General features: G+C 43.9%; 1 protein-coding gene across 3 annotated transcripts; it reads right to left on the bottom strand.

Annotated features, from left to right (window-relative positions):
• Positions 1 to 10: 10 nt before the first annotated feature.
• rapgef3 (Rap guanine nucleotide exchange factor (GEF) 3) lies at positions 11 to 17,182 on the bottom strand. 3 transcript variants are annotated; one of them, XM_068330064.1, is made up of 28 exons: positions 15,705 to 16,041; positions 15,216 to 15,294; positions 9,771 to 9,815; positions 6,954 to 7,060; positions 6,752 to 6,873; positions 6,177 to 6,354; positions 5,996 to 6,080; positions 5,668 to 5,728; positions 5,347 to 5,423; positions 5,116 to 5,262; positions 4,877 to 4,980; positions 3,675 to 3,763; positions 3,496 to 3,574; positions 3,223 to 3,373; positions 3,051 to 3,133; positions 2,938 to 2,968; positions 2,765 to 2,840; positions 2,520 to 2,657; positions 2,315 to 2,412; positions 2,070 to 2,195; positions 1,671 to 1,852; positions 1,433 to 1,523; positions 1,289 to 1,339; positions 1,124 to 1,211; positions 943 to 1,007; positions 798 to 852; positions 603 to 674; positions 11 to 517 (listed from the first exon to the last, which is right to left on the bottom strand). In XM_068330064.1, exons 2-28 carry the CDS (start codon positions 15,267 to 15,269, stop codon positions 399 to 401), a joined length of 2,574 nt encoding a protein of 857 aa, XP_068186165.1. In that variant the 5' UTR covers positions 15,270 to 15,294; positions 15,705 to 16,041; the 3' UTR covers positions 11 to 398. The 3 variants fall into 3 exon arrangements, with proteins under 3 accessions (XP_068186165.1, XP_068186148.1, XP_068186157.1); XM_068330056.1 differs by lacking the exon at positions 15,705 to 16,041 and adding an exon at positions 17,116 to 17,182 and having other exon boundaries at positions 12 to 517; XM_068330047.1 differs by lacking the exons at positions 15,216 to 15,294; positions 15,705 to 16,041 and adding an exon at positions 13,920 to 14,313.
• Positions 17,183 to 18,148: the final 966 nt, after the last annotated feature.

Genomic DNA, 18,148 nt, shown 5'->3' with positions numbered 1-18,148 from the left:
ATTCTATCACCAAAAAACAAAACAAAACAAAAGGATCCGGTACAATACGTAAGATTTAATGTGAATATTCTAGTGCACAAATACTGACCTAAAGTAAGAAGCTATGGCAGATACTTGTAGTTTGTGTTCCTACGGCACTTTTGAAGAACCCATTGGTTCTCAGCAACATGCAGGATGTGACAAACAAATTCTGACAGATGCGTATAATTTAACCGGACATGTAACGTTGCCTCTGTTTGATTAAAAAGGTCCAATTCCCAACTGGTGCAGAAGTGGATTCTCTGATCCAGTCACCACGAGCATCCATCGACAAGCATGGAAGATTTCTTCACCCAGCAACGATCGGTTCTCTGCTTCTGTTTTCTGCCCTGGTTGAAAAGTCTTTGCAGGCCGGTGTCCTAGCTCTCTAGCGTTCTGGATAAGTGTGTGAGTCTTCGCTGGTTGTCAATCACCTTTAAGTTCTGAATGTAGTGTCGGATGTTGCAGGGGATCCTCAGCGGGAGGGAGAGGTCCGAGTCTGGGTGGGAAGAACGAATCATTTTTCATGCCGTATGTTAAGAGTTATTCCTTGTAAAGTTTTGCCTAGATACAGTAAATCTTACAGGTAGATAAGCGGGTCGCAGGTCCATCCAGAAACATCCGGTCAGCCAGACCCCTCTGTGGAGACGACGGCACTGCAGAAGGAAAACAACTGAACTATCAGATAAACCCTGAACACATCTTTCATATAAATAAATAAAGCATATCTTCTCAGTTCTGTGATGCTGCTAGCGTCACCAGCTAACCGAGCCACGTACCATAAGGCTGGCTTCTGCACCCTCGTACAATTTTCACTGTCTTGGCGATCATGCGCTGGGTAAAAGAGGGTAAGAGAGAGCATTTTAAGTCATACTGTCAATAATTAAACCAGAATAAAATTAATTTAAAAAATTTTTGTCTTACCAATTTCTCAAAATTGACCAATTTGTCTATATAGTTTGGATTTCCCTCATTAATGAAAGTCATGTCTAGGGGTGGAAAAAGGCAACAAGCTTCAATAGATAGAATTTGTTTCCATGACAACCACATGCAATGCTTTACAGGTGACTCTGCTATAAGGATACCCCTATATATTTATCTATACCTTTGAGTAGCAGAGGTATGAAAGGGATGTAAGGTGGACTGAGTTTAGCCACAGCCAGTCTGTAGGCTCTGTGGTTCCGTGAGGGATCCTGACAAGAAAATAAATTATAATAACATGCACAGAAGGTTTTAATGCCCTTTAATGCCAACGTCATCTTTAACTTACCAGCAACCTCTCGTAAGCGCAGTATATTCTTTTAATCTTGCTGGGAATTCTCTGTAACGGACAGCACCATCAATACCGACAACGGTTTTATTATTGAACAAGCGGTTTTTTCAGATTTTTATGGTTGCATTCAGGTTTTCTCACCTCCCAGGTCTTGTAAAGTCGGCGCACTGCGCTGTTGCTCAAACCAAACATCACAGAGAAGAAAGAGTTGAGATTCTTTTGCTCCTTCAATCTGTAATAAATTTGCCAACAAAGAGATTCGATGGGAACGTTGCAAAAAAAGAAATATTAGCTAAATCTTGGTGACAAGACAAATCAGAGAGATTGCAAATTTGTCTCATATGGAGCAAAAGTGTCTTATGTAGCAAAAATCTCTCACACTGCCGCGATCTTTATGAACTTCTTGAGCAGGACGGCCCGTTTCATCAGATCTTCGCAGAGGCACAGCTCGGTCACCACCCAGTGCTGAACCTCGTTGAAGCGCCGCACGAACCGCTCCAGGTTGGCCGTGACGGTGCCTGCGAATTTATGACGGCCGAAAACTTGGTAGATGAGCTCCATCTGGAGAGACAGAGGCGTCACGGCTGATGACGTCAATCACTTCAGATGTGGAACTCAAACGGAGGACGGTTTTTACCGACGATGGTTTGAATCAGGTAGCAAACAGGAAGTAGAACACTCAATGATCTGATGGAAACCTCTAAGTCTAAGCTGTTAACATGATGAATACATGATTATTAAGTCTTAGCTGAGGTGTGTGTTTGAAATACTTTGTCACCTCGTGCACGGTGGTGAACAGCTCCCAGTCGTGATTGGTGAGTTCGCTGGCGATGTCCTTGGAGCCCATCTGCTCCAGGATGTCGGTCGTTCCTCGCTCTGGACCCTGCTGCTCTTTCAGGGGAATCTGGGAGGAAGAGAAGGAATTAAACAATATCGGGGCGAGTCTTCGACGGCTTAAACAGATGTGACGTTTCCAATTTCATTTGACAAAAACCGGCTTTGGAGGGAACACCTGCCGCTCACCAGATCGTCCACTTCATCACTTCTGCAGATGAACAGTCTCTCGTTGAGCTCCAGCGCCGTGTAGACCGCAGTGGCATCCAGCTTCAGGTGAACTCTTTCTGCGTCCATTTAATATAACAACAATATACTTAAGCGTAAAAATCTGAATGTTTTATCTTTATTATTGGATCATTGATAAGATGCCTATTCAACATCTGAATCCCACCTCCTGTGGAGTTCATTTTCACCAAGACGTGATCGTCGCAGGTTTTCCCGATCGCTGACATCACTTCCTGCACAGATGCGTTCACCGGCAACAGCAGATTGAGAGGTTTCCCATCCAGGTTGTAGATTTCATGAAGCACTGCACCGAGACGAGACAGATGGGGTGATGCGTGCAACTCGTGAAATACGTGTCACTCGTGAAACACGCCAGCACGTACATGAGATGATGTGAAGCGAAGTTCTTACCTTTATCCCGAGCTTTGATTGGCTGTAACCTCCCCACTGGCTCCTCGCTGTTCCAAAACCAGTCGAATACCTGATTCTGGTGAGAACATCCAAGTGTCTCAGCAAAGTCAGGGACATTAAATGACACATGAGACATACTGTAGAACTGTCATCAATAAACGAACAAAGCTCACCCTGCTCATGGAATTATATCCATTCTCTGAACTGTAAAGATATTTAGAGGAAAATTAGAAAATGTAGGGATCCAACAGAAATAGAACTTATCAGATTATATAGAGCAGTTTACACTTTAATCCTCCTCCTGTCTCGTAACTGTTCTTTCAGCACGCCGGACAGACGGTAATCATTCTCCACCTCCTTCTTCAGCCTCTGTGCCAGCAAGATGGATGTAAAAATACTTTTTTAATGAGACAGAAATAATCCAATTCAGATTGAATCGAACACGTGAACAATTTTACCTCCAGGAAGTCCATAGCGACCGGGTCCTCTCTCAGCAGAAGGCCGTACAGCGCCACCCACTGGCCGATCAGCTTCACGACCTTCTGCTTGGCAGTGAGGACGTAGGCGGCCTTCTCTTGATCGGAGCCCTCGGAGAGCTCCGCCCTGTAGGTGCGGTGATGTTAAAGAAATTAACACTAAAAAAGGGGAAAACATTGTTCACATTCATCATCATCATCATCATCATCATCATCATCATCATCATCATCATCATCATCATCATCACAGGATATTGGTGCAGCAGCGCGGGGAACAGCTGGCTGCAGGGCATGAAGACTTTGTGAGTCAAGAGGAAGTCGCTCATGCAAGCATCTGCGGGAAGGGGGGGGGGACGTCACAAAAAATGTATGTTTAAAAAAATCGTCATGTCTACGTCATCAAAAGAGGAAGTTGATTCCTGCAGTGGACCCACCTGGAGCGTCATTTCCATTAGTGTCCAGCTTCACCGTTTCAAGTAGGTGCTCCAGGATTTTCTCAGGCGTTCCCGACATAACTTTGTACCTGCAGAAGAGGAGAGTCCGCTTTCCCTAAACACGATGTAAAATAATTTGTTGTGCCTAAATTACAAAATACAGTAATATACAGTACAATATTATTACATCCCGCTTCAAAGCGGTGATGTATTGTAATTGCCAGTGTTTGTGTGTTCGTTCGTTTGTTCGCTAGTCCACCAAATATCTTCGCAACCGTTGCAGATAGAACGATGAAACAAAAGACACATTACTCAGGCAGCAAAGGGGATGAAAATGAGATGATGACCTTGACCTTGAGAAAAGTAGGTCAGGGTAAAATTTCAACATTTGTACACTCAGGAACCGGATAAGATAGAAAGACAAGAGAGAAGGCCAGTGTGAGCAAGACCATAGATCAAAGCACTAGCTTTGATCTATGGAAGTAGGTCAGAGCACTAGCTTTGATTTTTGACCTATGCAAGTAGGTCAGAGTAAAATTTTGAATTCAGGGGTGTTGTTGGAAGTTATAGTCTGTAACTGTCTCGGTTCTTGTTACTTTTAATGTCCTTCTAGTCATACTTTTGACTGTTTTATTGTTAGTTTTGCGTGTTGGCATTTGCTAATAGTTAATATACAATAAGAAATGACGTAAGTCAATAACGAGACTGCTCATTTTGTTGACCTGTCATTAGTTTGTGTGTTTTTGCCACCCACGTGGAAAAAAAAGAAGAACTGGAAGTAAGTATCTGACGTCATCACGGCGTAGTTTGACTCCTCTCCTAACGCACTCACAGCTGTGTTCTAAACCACAATTCAATTGCTAACGGAATGGGGTGGAGGCGTGACTCCTGATTGTTCAGAATCAGATAGGTCGGTCCTGATGTGTGCAGGTGAACGAGGTCCACGTCATGTTAATTGACTTTTATGTTTGTTAGAACACTTTAAAGGCTGATAAGATGCTGTTCAGGTTGGGGTGGAAGTCCATTTCTTCGCCGGTTGTTGTGTAACGACGCACACACTTTACTGTCTCACAATGTCCAGAGGCAGTATTTATGTCACCGGTTTGATACGGTATCTGACCACACCCTGGTAAAGTGTCTTAATGATTATAATCACGCGTGTGAAGCGGGTTTTGTGTTGTCTGTGCGTCACACTTTCTCACTTATTGTTCCCCACTCCTCCCTGCTTGGCCCAGTCGGAGCTCTTCTCCAACACCAGGACGGTTTTGCCGTGTTCTTCCAGTCGTACTGTATTTGCTTCAACATCCTACAAAAAACAAACAAACAACACGTTTGCGATTTACATATGTTACATATGTTACATATGTTACGTATGTTACATATTTACGTATGTTACATATGTTTATGTGCATCTCTGCACGTAAAAGAATCAGTCCCGCACCTTGAGGATGCGTATAAAGTCCTGTTTATCCACACGGAGGAAATGGCAGTTGTCTTCTTTCAGGATGATGGTGGCGGCGCGCGGCGCATCATTCAGCAGGGCCAGCTGCCCGAAGTCCTCGCCTTCATGCAGCGTGGTCACCAGGCCCTGCACGCACACGGATGCTCACCACGCATCTAAAACAGTACCGACGAAGAAAGGCAAGTCTACGATCTCTTCTATGGTACTTACCTTCCCGTGCGTGATCACATTTACGGAACCTTTCCAGATGATATACCAGGAAGTGCCTTTGTCTCCCTGACTGAACACTGAGAACACAAAGAGTCAACAGTGAGATGTGGCAACAGGAAAAAAACACACACATGATGACCTGATGGCCGCCTCTGAGGTTATAAATCCATCACATGAGGTCCTTTGGACATTCCCCTCCCAGTGTTGCTTTCAGTTTGGTAGTGATATTGCATCAGAGGAGGTTGTATACTTCGAGTGTTGTTGAACAACACAATGGAACCATGTGTAGTGTGTAAAAGTCAGCAAAGGCGTCACACTCACACACTGTTCCGGCTTTGGCATGTGATTCGAAGACCAGCACGGTCGCCAGCTCCTTACGCACCTACGGGAACATCAGGGCAAGAAATGAGCCCCGGCGTGTTTTCATTGTGCGACTGCTGCAATAATCATTATTTGGTCAAAGTTGTTAAAGAATTACAGGAAGGCAAAAGCATGGGTGTGTCGAGAAGCTATTGTTAACAACGGTACGGGCGACTGTTATTATTTTTGTTACCATAGAATTACAAATCTTGGAGGTAGAAGTGATCTAAAGGTAAAGGTTTAATCAATAGGATGTTGCTGTGATCAGAAGGCAGTGACGGTGACTGACGGAGGTGGAGAGGTGAGCGACGGCCTTGACGTGGAGCAGCTCCTCATAGATGACCTCCAGGTCTTCGGCGCTCCTCTGACTGGGGCTGAAAACAGAGAAGTTTAAATCATAAAAAACGACGTTTTTGCAGCTAGGTATGAAAGACGTGCTGGGACTCATCCCACCGAGACTCCACCCTCACCATTTGCGTAGAATCATGGTGAGGAGAGCGTCGGGTCCGAGCTGAGAAAGCAGCGAAAGACTCTCCTGCAGCTCGTCCTCCGAGTCTTTCTCGTTGGCCCTGTGGTTCTGGACGCCGTTGCAGCCTTGGACCCGGTAGAACTGGGTTTCCTTGTCGTGGAAGTTCAGTTCGTGTTTCACTTGATTCAGGCGGAAACAAAGAACGGACTGGTGAATATTGTAGTAACTTTAAAAACACGCAAATATGTGCAAATCTATTCTGAGCTGTCGCCCTTCAGGATGATGGAGTGTTCGTACACTGATTGGAGTGGGGGAACAACCCCCCCCCCCTACCAGCAGAAATATCAGCATAGTGAACACTTGACTGGGGGGACAAGTTGTGCAACATCCCACATTCATCAGGTTCCATGTTCCTCAAGCACCTCTGGAAAACTCTCAAGTGCAGTTTGAGATGCTTTTATCGGAATTTAGGAAAATATTCCAGTGATTTGCTCCGATTACTCCACATACTTCCATGTTGTGAGTGCGCAAACGTCCAATTAATGACTCCTAATTCTGGTCCGACACACATCTTACCATGAACAAGGACTCCTTCATCCACTAAGACCTGCCACATCCCCACCGCCTGGCTTCTTGATTGCAGGCATTCACTCTGCGTCATCAGCCAATCAACCAGTTCTTTACCGGGACAGCATTGTCTGGGAGCGCAGAGGAGAAATCATTAAGAGGATGATGGTCACACGTGGGTGGAAGAATTCCCGCCCACGGCGAGGGGTACCTGTAGGTTTTGAGGTGGTGCTTCCTGTCTCGGATCAGGCTGGGGTTCCTCTCCATCATGGTGCTGCACAGCAACCTCGCCGCCTTCACCACTCGATCTGAAAGGAACTGAACGTAGAGGAAAGCTCCGTTAACCCCTTTGTGTCTCCCTTTGACAGATATTACGTGAGTCGTGACCGACTTTATGAAAAACAACACGGGCAGCCTTGTTTACCGAGACGACAGAAGTGTGTGTACGTTGGTGTGTGTGTGTGTGTGTGTGTGTGTGTGTGCGTGTGCATGTGAAGGAGTAGGAGGCCAGTTTATTCCCCTTCAGCGTGAAGGTTGTTGTTTTTGTATGTTGACGCCGCAAGTGGAGATTCCTGTGGGTGTTGGAGTGTAATGCTCTGTGTGTGTGTGTGTGTTTGTGTGTGTGTGTGAGTGTGTGTGTGTGTGGGAGGTTGCAGGGAGGTGAGAATGGCTTAAAAATGACTGTTTAAAGCTCTCCCACGCCCCTCTGAGTGCTCCACGCCTCTGTCTCCGGCTGGCACACGGTGACGGCAAACTTTAATTCTCTGACCACCCTCGTTTTTCTCTCACTTCATTTCACACACACACACGCACACACACACACACACACACACACACACACACACACACACACACACACACACACACACACGCACACGCACACGGCCTTCACTCAGTCTTGTGATTCCATGAGTGACTCAGATGGTTTGCCTGTTTGTTCTTTGGATTTTCCTTCATGCGATTCTGTTTACCCAAGGCGGTTGTTTTGAAATTCTCACAGATCTGTAAAATTACTTTTTCCTCATACCATCATTTTTCCGGCGGCGTGAGAACACCGTTTGGATCCTTCCAGTCTTCTGCGACTCATTTAGGACCTTCCAGTCTTGCCGCCCTTTGACCGACAACACGTTTGTTATATCTAAGTTCTCACGGGTTGGTGATTATAACATACAACTCTAAAGGACGACTTTCATATCGACCTGTTCCCAGACATCAGCAGCGTAAATGTGCCCCAAGGCGTCTGCTGTGCCCGTCTGGATTTATGTTACCTCAAGGTCACCGGTTTTCCCAGGGGCCTACTTTCCCTCGGGACTCCTGTGGTCACATTCTCAGGCTTTCTTGATGAGGCAATTTTCCATTAGCTAACTCAGTCTTTTTAAAAGCAATATCAAACCCCATACATCCCTGAATGGGCTTCCGTCCAACTGCTTAACCTGACCACTATGTCATTTAATGTCTGCCTTTAGGCCTTTTAATCCTGTTATCTCGCAGGTGACTGTTTCAACAGAGTAGAGTTACAGAGAAAACACCTTCGCTGCCCACGACACCTACTGAACCGGTAGGGTGCATCCGGCGCTGATGTGTGGGCCGTCTGTAAAGTTTGGACAAGCACTTATAACCTATTTTATGACTTACTGCATGTGCTGCTGAAGTCATTTTACAAGCAGGAGCATTCACTTAAAAGGCATTTTAAGACCAGTGATGTAAAATATATGTAATAATCAACTTCAGATTGTATCATTTATATGGTCTTTACATATGAGTCTAAATTGCGACACTCCTTTAACAGGTGCTGCATAGGTCCATTATCAGATCGAACACATTCACTTGGGGAAAGTTTGTATTGTCTTTCAACATCATTTAATGTTTAATTTTACCTTCTATCTCTTCCATCTGGCCCTGGCTGAAAAAGTTAATCATGACTAAGCATCTGAAGCACACTGTAATTGGTTTTGGCGAATGCATTTGTCTCGCGGGGTCGATGGATGAGGAGTACCATCGTCCACTCGTCTCGTCTGTAGGTGAGACGGTGACCGTCGTGTGCCTGCAGCACAAAACGAGTACGGGGTGGGTTCCGTTGTCCGGTCATTTTGAATCGTCCAACTTGTGATAAGTAAAACGATAAATGAACGAAATTTTATTTTTTGAACTGGGGGAGGAAGCAGGACAACCAAATTCCAGACAGAAAATTCCCAGCTCCTCGGGTGGATTTGGAGGCGGTGGCGCCACTTCTACGCCGCCCTGGCTTGTGATGGAGTATGATGCAAGGTACTCCGGTGTGTTTATGTCAAGGACAATACATCATGTGCTTTTAGAAGCGGACAACAAATCAAACACGGGTTTGTAAAAGCAGCCTGTCTTGTACGCTGCTCTCAGAATGTTTGATGCTCATTAGTGACTTTTATAATCTGAAGCCAACAAACAAGACTCAGAGTTCAGCAACACCTGTCTCCTGATGATAGGATCAAGTCTCTATGATATAAACCTGAAAAGCACAGATATCAATTGTTCGGGTGCTGACAGATCTGTGTCATCGTCAACTTGTTCTAACTTAGGAGTCATTTTCCGTGTCACTGTCTCTTATCGCCGTTTTTAAAAAGGTACACTTCCTGACTTGCCGTCAAAGAGAACGAGATAAAACTGAGGGGCCTCGGCCGGACGAGGAAGAGCTCAGGAAGGGTGGAGGAGATCAATTAGCCGTGAGCTCTCTAGTGTCCTTTAGACTCCTTGACCGCTTGCCCTGTTGGGAATGTGTTTTTTAAGACTTGCTTGAGTAGTAATGCAGGATATTATAACAACAAAAGGATGAGTTCAGCAAACTGAGAGAATGCAAGCGTGGCGAATCTGAATACTAGCAGAGGTCAACGTGGCTTAAAGCCACCAGGAGAGAGACCATTCCTCTTTTTTGCTATCAGTCCCAGTTTTTAGCAGTACTGTAGTTCTGAAACACTCGTGGGAACATCAGGCTCTTCATCACTGTAGGAAGGTGATGTACTCCAGCATAGCTCATTATCTCTGGCATACACACCTGTTTCATTGTGTCCTTTGAATCCAGAGCCTCTGACAGCGGAGTCTAAGAGAGATAAGAAAAGATTCGTTAGCTGTTTCTTCATGACCCAAGCCCCTGAAATAAAGCAGACGGCTTGCTTTAGAATGGCAGGAACTGTAGCTGGACTGGTCACTGATGATAATGTTGCCCTGGCCGGCTCAAATAAACACATCTAAGAGAGTTGGTCTCCCTGGATAGAAAGGATAATATTTGTCTTTTCATTGGGATGAGGGTCAACACAAACACACTATCTCATCTGCGCTGTTACCATTGTCTCCGCTGTGATGGGGTGAGACGTGGGTGGGTGCAAAGTGTGTGTAATGAGGTGAGAATAGACTTGCTTGGATACCAACAGAAGTGAAGAGCACGGTTTGAACTGCAGACCTTCATCTGAAAAGACCAGTTAAAAAACCTTAACCATTTAAAGCAACACGATGAGACGTTTAATTATCTCCGTCGGATACTCCTTTTAGTCTCAAGCTAAAGCTGCTGCTGCGTTCTGTTATCCCGCATTCCCATGTCTGCAGTTTGACTTGCGTTTGTATTTCCTCTTTCTGGCTCGGTTTGGTTGTTTTTATGATCCTCTTCTAGCTTCTGTTGTCTCCACGCATTCCAAAGGCAATTACTTTCTGTGAATTTAATCCAGAGTTGTTTGAAGGTTTTTTTCAAGGCAGTTATTAAAATCAAATATTTCTCTCCAGGCTGGGTAACGTGGCGGTACTTATGGATATTTCTGGACCTCACAAAATGAAGGATAGCTCGGTCTCAGCAACTGACTGTTCATTTTGCGAGGAAAGAACATTATTTAATGAGATGTGGTTTACTGCATTCCATGCATTTCTTTTCTTTGTCCTGTGCTGATGCATAGTCTGGACATCCTGGGAAGAACGTGATAAATGCAAGGTGTCTGTAATGATCAGAAAGTCGTGATTCATATCTGCCGAGGGTCTCCAGTTCTTCACATGTTATGTTTGGTCTAATGTGCCACCAGATGGGAGAAAGAGGGTGAAACTTCTGACGCCACTCAAGGATCAGAAAGTACTTTTGTCACTGAAGAATCCTTTACAACAATTTCCAAAAACAACGGAGTGTTCAAGAACCCACAGCTGTGACCTGATCTGCCTCAAAACTTTTAAGGATGGAGAGCCATCTGTTCCTAAAAATACATATCAAACAAACATGGGTTATCACAAATCCTTCATCAACCATTGGTTGGATTGTTTATTTGATGTTCTGTCAGTTTGCCTCTCAGATTTCTTTGAAACTTGGGACGACTGAGTAAAAATCAGGGACAAATCTGTTAAACTTTGGAGTTGATCCAAGATCCTTATTCGCTTCCTTTAGTTTTTGGAGATAAGACATTTTCCCCCTCAACATTTCTGTCTAGTTAGCGTATATGTCTGACAGATTTTTATGAAGCTTGGAAAGGTTGGACTAACAGGAAAGAAGATCCCATTGTGTTTTGGGGTTGATTTGGGTAATGATAACGTAACAGGAAACAGACTGAATGTTCTGGCTTCAAAATTAAAGTTCGCATCCTCATATCTTGCCAAACGTCAGCGAGGACAGACTCTGGCCTCCATGCAACTAAAGTGGGTGGATGGAACCAGGAACTAAGTGGATGAGTGAACTTTGTCTCAAAACAGGAAGCATTCGATTTCTTTGACATTTGAGAGTCCTGAAGGGAACCGTCTCGATGGTGCAAAATATCTTGTCTTGTTTGGCGGAACTGTTTTCTCCACTGACTATCTTTCTCTCAACTGTGACTTGGGTTCTGAAGTAGTTGGAGTACATTTCAGTCTTTCCAGGACAGATACAACAAGCACATGGAGACGATGCCCTGGGATCGTCTAGTCAGGACAGAAAACCAGGCAAAGCTTTGACCCTGTTGGGAGTATCTGCCTGCATCTACCCGCAGACCGAAAGAACCAGCGTCTTGTGCCAGTTAAATTGTGTTCAGGGTGGATGTCACCCTCCAGTGAGCAGAGATACTGGATACCATCAGGGGAACATTTAACTCGGCAGTTCTCTGCACCTTTGAATAATATTGAGCCTGAATCATGTGGTGAGAAATTTATGATTCGGGCAGACCACAGCTTTTGTGGCACACAAACAACTCCCAAGGAAAACACAATCTTGTGGATCAAGGGTGTCACTTTGTTTGTTTGTTGACAACAACCCGAACGAGGTGACATTAGAAACCACTAGAAGCCTCTTCTACTTAAAGTCACTCTCTTCTTATGAACTCTAAAATCTGCTGAATAATAACCCCGTGGCTGTTATTTAGCTGGCTGATCACCTGGGGCTTGGGGCCTGTTTTACAATAAATGACAATAATATCTACCACTGACGGAACAATAGAAGTGTTCCTGCTCATATGTGGTTGTTAATTATATGCTTTAGCCTCAACTTCACACTAGAATCAACAGGTGCCGGTTTAACCTGCAGATGCTGATGAAGGGTCAACAGTTCTTGTTTATTGCTGAACAGTCCTTGGTACAAGAACATTTACAGAACACATTCACAATAAATTTGTGAAGCTTTGGCACATAAACATGTGCAAAATGAATTACATCATGCAACAAAAGGGGGGAAAAAAGACTATAAATGACATCAATGAATGTATAAAGTCAACTTGAACTTTACTCTTTAGTGTATATCTTGTCATCGCATCTTTGTGGAAGTGTTCTTGCGTAATTTATCACACATAAGATAACCTGAGTAAAAGCAAACCGACTTGATGCAGCGACAACAAGTTCAGCTACTCCTGTGGCACGTCGGAATAAGTGGAGAGACCATAAAGCTCAGGTCATCAGGTGCGTCAGGTGCTCACGGGTTCTTATCATGACTATCAGTCGGCCGCACGGGTTAAGATTCTGACCCGCTTCACATGTAACGCCACACTGGTATTGGGGCTGGAAGCAGCAGCGTGCCCAGAAGAAGGATTTACAGGTGTCTTTTTCCTCCTGATACGGAAAAGTCAAGTAAATTTAGAAACAATTGAGAGTCTTCCTGTGACCTGGAGACAATACCCTCCTTTTTTGTGTTCATCTGCAAAACTCCTCAGAAGAATTAGTGAAGTTGGAACGGCCACCAGCGAGAACAATAAACAATTCACTATTAATAACCAGAGTGTGATTAAAGAAAATAGCTTTGTGTTGTTGGCTTCCCGCGCTGCCGCCCTCGAGCTGCGAAAAACAATAGAGGAATCTGTTTCAATCCGGAAGCGATCTGGGAATATCTAATATCTAATGCTGTGTCACAGTGGAGGTGACAGGAAGTGAAGTTATCTAATCCCACCCCCCCACCACAAACACTGTCAGGTCACCTGATCTGACAAACGGCATCCCTGCAACTCCACCTTCTCCTCTTCTTCTTTATTACAAAACCTGTCAGAAGTTCCCTGTGTTGTTCAGGAACTGAGTAAACTTCTCAGGCTATCGAGCTGAAATTCACCCAATGCTAATTTGCACCACAGATTTTGGGGAACCAAACTTCTCCAGGTGTTGTCTTCAGGGGTTTTTTTTTTTTTTTTTACAGAAAAACAATCTCAATTTGATAAATATTACAATTTACAAATTCATTCATTCATTCACTCACTTTCCAAACGCGCTTCATTTGTTGTCACTGATTTGCAAAGTCACCACATGAAAAATAACAATCAAATCTCTCATTATTTAAAAAGACAGCACCTTATTTAAAAAGCTGCCAGTATCAGGTTGGTTGAACTCTAACCCTGTTTTAAAGCCTTCGGCTTTTACTCCACTAATTTTATTCAACATTAATTACTTGCTACTTCCCAAGTCACGATTATTGAAGTAACTAACTTCAAAATTAATTAATGGCTCTTAACATCCCATCAATATACAGTAAATAATGGATATGTTTATGTTAATATTGAAGGAAATATTTAACAAGCCCACAGATGCAGAACTCATACATAGATTCAATTTGGATTCCTTTCACATGCAACGGATTATTTTTACACTTATGTTAATGATACCGATAAACACTGATCAGCAAAAATGGTGGCGTCTTATGGTCGCTCTGATCTCCTCTCCTGTTAATCCCCGGCAGACGGTACTGCGCTGAAGCATTTCTCTGGAGGACACGGTAAAGGGAGCATACCCAGCTGATGCCTCGTATGGCCGGTGTATCCACAGAGCTGCGGTCCGGGAACACTTGGTAGTAGTGACTCCGAAAAAGATGCATCTTGCCTTAGATCACAGCAAACAAACCCCCCCCCAAAAAATAAAAACAAATAAAAACTTTCTCTATCGGACATTATTCACTGCGCGGCATCGTCCCGTTACGCACGAGTTACCGAACAGCGACCACGTCAGTTTGGGATTCTGCATTCTGTCCGCCCACAGAAAGACCACGAAGCAGTGCGGGTCTCCCCTGAATCCACACGCAGACGGGTTCCCTCAGTTCGGTCACGCTTGTGTCCGACGCGGACGGAGCGCGTAATGTTGTGCCAGCCCTCACGGCACAGGCGCACTGAGCCGATGTGCGCGATTTGGGGTTTGGGGAAGGAGACGTTAGACAGAGGGCCTCCTACAGCATTTTTTTTTTTTTTGCACTCTAATTAATGGCATTTGATTTTCCGAGCTTGACACGGACGCACGTACACCGTGTGCGTGCGGGACAGGTGCGCAGCGAACAAGTTGTTCTCTGTGTGACATCATGTCAGTGAACAGAGAATGCAATGTCTAAGTCAACAGACGCGCTCTGCGCATATTTTTACTGATGGCAGAGATGAGAGATAAAATGCCTCATCCCTCTGTCTCGCTGAACGGCGTCGTTCTGTTACACCGTGTGTCGCTTCGTGGAAAAATCTGGATCAAAGTTGAGCCCCTGACGTTTATTAGAACTGCCGCAACGCGCCAAATACGCGCGCTGCGTGGACTAGTTTGTTCAGCGTGTGGCGCACATGATCCACAGAACTCTGCACAAACACACACACACACACACACACACACACACACACACACACACACACACACACACACACACACACACACACACACACACACACACACACACACACACACACACACACACACACACTTATCAGGCTGCCCAGCTGTCTGGCTCGACCGGCCCCGGAGGCGCGTTTGTAGATAAACCTTTTCAAGGGCAGAAAACATTTAAGATTGAACGACTTATGATGGTTTTTGGTTAAATTATAAGCAGATACATAAATTTCAGCTTCGTTATTCAGACCCGGTGTGTGTAAGCTCAACGTTTCTTGGTGGAATGTGTGTGTGTGTGTGTGTGTGTGTGTGTGTGTGTGTGTGTGTGTGTGTGTGTGTGTGTGTGTGTGTGTGTGTGTGTGTGTGTGTGTGTGTGTGTGTGTGTGTGTGTGCGTGTGTGTGTGTGTGTGTGCGTGCGTGTGTGTGTGTGTGCATGCAGGTGACTCACGCCCCCCATGACTGGTGTACATCGTCTTCTCAAAGAACCAAACTTGCTCTCCATAGTGAGGATGGCTTTAAAATCGTGTCTGTGTGGAAACACATAGAAATGGGTTGATGTTCATTTTCTTCAACATACTTTTTTTTGGTTACTTCTCTTTAATGAGTCACAACCAAGACTCACTATCAAACGGGAGCAAGGGGGCCCCCTCTATTTAGGTCCAAGGGCTAGATGTTCACCTTATAACTGGAGCATGCCCAGCTGAGCCCTGCAGCCTGGACTCATTATGTAAGACTTGTTTAAATACCAGCTATTGTTCCAGCAGTAGGACTGCCCTTCCTGTACTGACCTCGACGCCGGAGCCACTAAACCACAGCTCTCCTCGAGATTCACACGCAAGAATAAGAACAGAAGATCCATTGGTGACGGAATCTTAAAGCTTCTGCAAGCATGCATGTCTAATGAAATCTTTTTTAGTATAAATAGAAAACTTCTTACCAACTTTGGACCCCTGTGGACACATGAGAATCCTCCCGTCATAGGGAGACAAAGACCTGGTGTTAAAAATAAGCGAGCAATCAAGCTGTAAACAGAGAATGTTGTTGTCTGTGCATCGACTCAAGTTGTGTGACGACTTGTTTCACTCACAGGGATGTCAAATTCTGAATGTTCCAATAGAGGAATCTAGTCTGATGGGATGGAATGAGACATTTGAGCTGATAACAGATTGTTACCATCTGTCTGATAGAATCTAACCTCGTTGTTTTGATTCTTGTCTTTTAGTTTTCCTCTGAAGAATAGGTGTCTTTATTGGTTTAGCTGTGACCTTGAAGCAAAACTAAAAAGATTTCTGCCACTATGAAGGAAAAAAATCTATTTAAAAAAAAACAAAAGTACCTTGAAGTGTACATTTACACGTAAAAGTTTATTTTATACACCTGTGTGGCATTTTAAGTATAGATGCTGCCCTCTATTGAGAACACGGTTGCCGTGCAGACTCCATGTAGGAGGAAGAAGCCTCTAATGATGTCAGGCAGATTTAGATTCCTGCAGGAAAAACACTAAATGAGTATGTTTATGTTAGATTAACACATAAATATGACTTTTAATTGATCGTACACTCATTATTCAACTAAATTAATAAGCCAATGACATTTTTGGTTGTGATGTTTGTATTTATTTCTCAATATTTCTTATTTATTCCTTGTTAATCTCATTTTATTTCTATATTCATCTGCATGTGTGTGAATGTTTTTATTTATATCCACTGGGAATGGGAGTGGGATTTCCTGCAACACATCTACGCCCACGGATTGTGTACTTTGCCAGCTAACTTTGTTGTTGTGACTGTCTGGTCTAACACACACACACACACACACACACACACACACACACACACACACACACACACACACACACACACACACACACACACACACACACACACACACACACACACACACACACACACACACACACACACACACACCTTTTCCTTCCTCTGTGTCTCTTAGAGGCGACAGCGAGGACATATATTTCATTAGCTTGACCTCACGGTCAATGAGGACTGACAATCAGCTTTAAAACAGGATAACAATAATTCAGAGCTTTGTTAGCATCATTCTCACACATTTAAGAGTTTAACATTTAACATGATTCGTTAAATAGAAATAACACTTTAAGAAACAAAATATTATCAACACTCGCATGTAATAAAAAACTCGCTCTCCGTGAAAACGCTTGTGATGAAAAGTTTTCAAAAACTTCTCACCATGCAGAATTGATTTGTCAGATCTTACATTTACATCACATCATAGAAAAACAGAAAAGTTCATTTCACATCTGTTAGCAGAAATCACAAATCAAACCATCCACAGTCTGTCAGAAGTGTTTCGATGAGGATCCATACCTCACGCTGGAGCTCTCCTTCCTGCTCTCTGCTGCTCTGGTCACATATCAGAGGATGATTTCCCAGCTGATGAGGTTTATGTGAGCTGAGTGGAATTTGCCGGACACAGCTTCCTCTATCTGTCTGGTTGGTCATAAAGACGGAGCCCCGGGACATGGGCTGAGTGCAGCAACGAGACACAGCCATGTGTCAATGTGTGGAAAGATGGAATGAGAATAAAGGCAACAAAATCTTTGGTGTGGTTTGCTTTCACCTCGCAGCTGCAAAGAAATACTTTGGCTTTTTGATGTCACATTTGATTTAGACTGGTTCATATCTTCTGATAATCACTGGAAATGTTTGAAGTTCAGCTTTGGATGGCAGACTTCTAACATCATGTGTGCTGAAATTATTTGTATAAAACATTATTTTTATAATACATTGTTAATTTCCCTGACGGAACCTCCTTAAGGGATCAATAAAGTTATACTGTACTCTCTACTCTATTACTCTTAATGATTACTATGCTTCCATGTTTCCTGCAGGGATTCCTGGATTTCTCTGATCCACCTAGAGCAGGGGTGTTAAACTCATTTTCACTGAGGGGCCACATTAGCATTAAATGTTCTAGTTATTGTTAAATAACTCTGAATTTATTACCTATTCATGTTACAAACATTACAATTGCACAGAAAAAACGTATGCTCGTTGCTCTTGTAGCTGCTGCAAAAGTGAGGACTCAGAATGGAGTCTGGGAACATTAAATGATTCAACTGACTTGTCTAAGCTCATCAACAAGACACAGATATTGAAAATTGACACAAGAGACGGTCCAATAATGGTCAGAAACGAAGATCTTCCCCCAAGACTACCAACTTTATTAAAAGAGAATAAAATCAACAACACAAACACCAACGGACCAATCAGGTCTCAATTACCTGCATGAGCACTGCAGGACGGCAAGGATGACTGCAATCAGGGAGCCAATCAATGCCAGGGCCCTCACCAAGCTCCGTGCCCGACACACACACTGACACAGCAAACAAACCATAAA

Source organism: Antennarius striatus, chromosome 2 (genome assembly GCF_040054535.1).
Source record: "Antennarius striatus isolate MH-2024 chromosome 2, ASM4005453v1, whole genome shotgun sequence".
Lineage (NCBI taxonomy): Eukaryota > Metazoa > Chordata > Actinopteri > Lophiiformes > Antennariidae > Antennarius > Antennarius striatus.
Note: the sequence above shows the minus strand (reverse complement) of the source record. Positions and strands in the feature narration are given on the sequence as shown.

Bases quoted from the DNA above. Each gene is read 5' to 3' on its own strand.
- rapgef3 (XM_068330047.1), bottom strand. From the start codon at position 14,003: ATGCATCTTTTTCGGAGTCACTACTACCAAGTGTTCCCGGACCGCAGC. The intron at 2,413-2,519 runs GTGGGATTCAGA...AAATGGACGCAG, and splicing joins GAAAATGAACTCCACAGGAG to AAAGAGTTCACCTGAAGCTG. The intron at 675-797 runs GTACGTGGCTCG...TTCCTTCTGCAG, and splicing joins GTGCAGAAGCCAGCCTTATG to TGCCGTCGTCTCCACAGAGG.